Genomic DNA, 2281 nt, shown 5'->3' with positions numbered 1-2281 from the left:
TATATATATATATATATATATATATATATATATATATATATATATATATATATATATATATATATATATATGAATCCCAGGCTCTGAACTGTGGCTTTAAATAATTTTCCAGATTCTGAACAGGGTTCAAAATTTCAAACATACAAAACATGAAGCCCAAATATAAAACAAATAGGAGAAATTAATATAAATAGCCGTTCATCCAACCGCTTAAATTAAAAATAATCGATGGATAAATAATATATGTATAATCCATGAATATATATATATATATATATATATATATATATATATATATATATATATATATATATATATATATATATATATATATTTTATTGGCGAAATGCATAAACAGCCCCTCCAAGTTGTCCACAACGGTCAGTTGAACACCTCAACTGAGACTATTTCCAGTTAAACGCTTCAAGTGGCTATTAAGTAGGTCAAGTAAACACTTTGCGCTGACATGGAAAATCAATTGTGTCTCACTACAAATTGAGCGCGTGAGGACATGAATTGTGTTCTTTTCTTTTTCTTTTTCAGTTTAAAAAATAACCTTTATTTTTTTGGACCCACATACCTTCATCTTTACTTCCCCTTCTTCTACCAGCTTCTGAACTAAACTCCTCGGCAGCTTCATCTTCAACTGAATCGGTCCATTATTCAGCTTCGAAATCGACAAATCAGAAGCCGATCTTCGTGTTAACATGAGACACTCGAGGCGATCCTTTGCACTCATCTGAACAACCGATTTCACTCTTCTTGGAACTCTACTAATTTCTTCTTTAGGAAATGAAGGCAATTCAACAAGGAAATATATTTTGTTTGGCTTCAGTTCTTTTTCCGGTTTCAGTGGCTTAGCTCTGACACCAAACTTCTTCACTGCTTCTGATTCCAGTAAAACATGACCTGGGTAGTCTTTTACTACGTCCAACGTTGTTACTGGTGTTTTCAGTTTCAAGATTTCGCCATTAATCTTCATCACCTTCAAGGTTCAATCTAAATTTTTCTTTGCCCAATTTTTTGCAGATGAAATGGTGGTCATGGGTTCAACGAGTAAGGGGAAGGGTTTGAGAAAGCTTGGAAGAAGAGTTAGGGAAGGAGGAACTGGTTTAGGATAAATTTTTTTTCTTTTTTAAATATATTTTTTTGTTAATTATATGTGTCAAATTCTTATGGCAAAATTACACATATCATTTTTTGATTGGTTCATTTGCCATGTCATCCGCAAGTGCAACTCACGCATATGGCCTGCTGTACTCAGGTGTTTACTTGACCTACTTAATAGCCACTTGAAGTATTTAACTGGAAATAGTCTCAGTTGAGGTGTTCAACTGACCGTTGTGGACAACTTGAAGAGGCTGTTTATGTATTTCGCCTATATTATTCGGTCTGTCCAGCGGTCACTACTGTCAATGAACTTTCAGGCCTAATCTTATTCCTTCCTTCAAAAACCATTTTTCAAGAAGGAATCGCCATCACCAGTGGAAGTTGAACCCAGCGATCTCTTCCTCCTGAAGTATGGAAAAAGGAAGAAAAAACAGTCAACCACAGGGAAGGAAGGAGGTATAGCTGTGTATGGCTAAAATCGGAGAGCCCGATTTCACTATCATTATGTCCTCCCGTAGCTTCTCCTCGAAAGGCCTCGAAGGCCCGGGGGCACAGTTCGGGGTTTCAACCTTGAAGTTTCTTCACGGCCGACCTCGGAACAGCACAAGTCGATGGTTATCATGGATAAACGGGAAGTTCCCTAGGCACGTGGTCCAAACCGACAACATCTATAAGAATAGTACCAGTATGTACCAGACTGCTAGGCAGCTGTGCCAGCTACATTTATTTGTAATAAATGCACATGTACTATGTTGGGTTTCACCCTCATATATAAAGGGAACTCCCATCACATTGTAAAGGAAGAGAGGGAAGATACAACATACAACATACTACATTGAATGCAAGAACATTCTCTGCTCTCAAACTTAAACATATTCTCTTGGTCTCATTATTTACATTTATTGCTTATATTCATTGTGTTCTATTAATTGTTCATCATTTATTGCTCATTATTGACCATAAAAGAGTCGCCATCGCAGCTCTCATAACTGTTAATCCTTCATTGACCGCCCTTAGCCGGGCGTTCGACTCGACCTCGAGGCCCCGTATCGCCAGCTCGAGGCCTCGATTTCCAGCCATTCGGTTTGATTATTACATAATCTACAAGTTATCATCCTTCAGTTAGCATATATTGCCTAACAACTAGCATAAAAATAGATCAAGTACTTTT

At 36.9% G+C, this 2281-nt stretch overlaps 1 protein-coding gene across 1 annotated transcript in view; it reads right to left on the bottom strand.

The window, feature by feature from the left end:
* Positions 1-1011, bottom strand: part of LOC109227965 (uncharacterized protein At1g66480-like) — a 10505-nt gene extending 9494 nt beyond the window's left edge. The window contains exon 1 of the mRNA XM_019393154.1: positions 581-1011. Within this exon, the coding sequence (XP_019248699.1) occupies positions 581-982 (402 nt within the window). The 5' untranslated portion in view covers positions 983-1011. The remainder of the gene's footprint in view (positions 1-580) is intronic.

This window comes from Nicotiana attenuata, chromosome 6 (assembly GCF_001879085.1).
Source record: "Nicotiana attenuata strain UT chromosome 6, NIATTr2, whole genome shotgun sequence".
In the NCBI taxonomy this organism is placed as follows: Eukaryota; Viridiplantae; Streptophyta; class Magnoliopsida; order Solanales; family Solanaceae; genus Nicotiana; species Nicotiana attenuata.
Note: the sequence above shows the minus strand (reverse complement) of the source record. Positions and strands in the feature narration are given on the sequence as shown.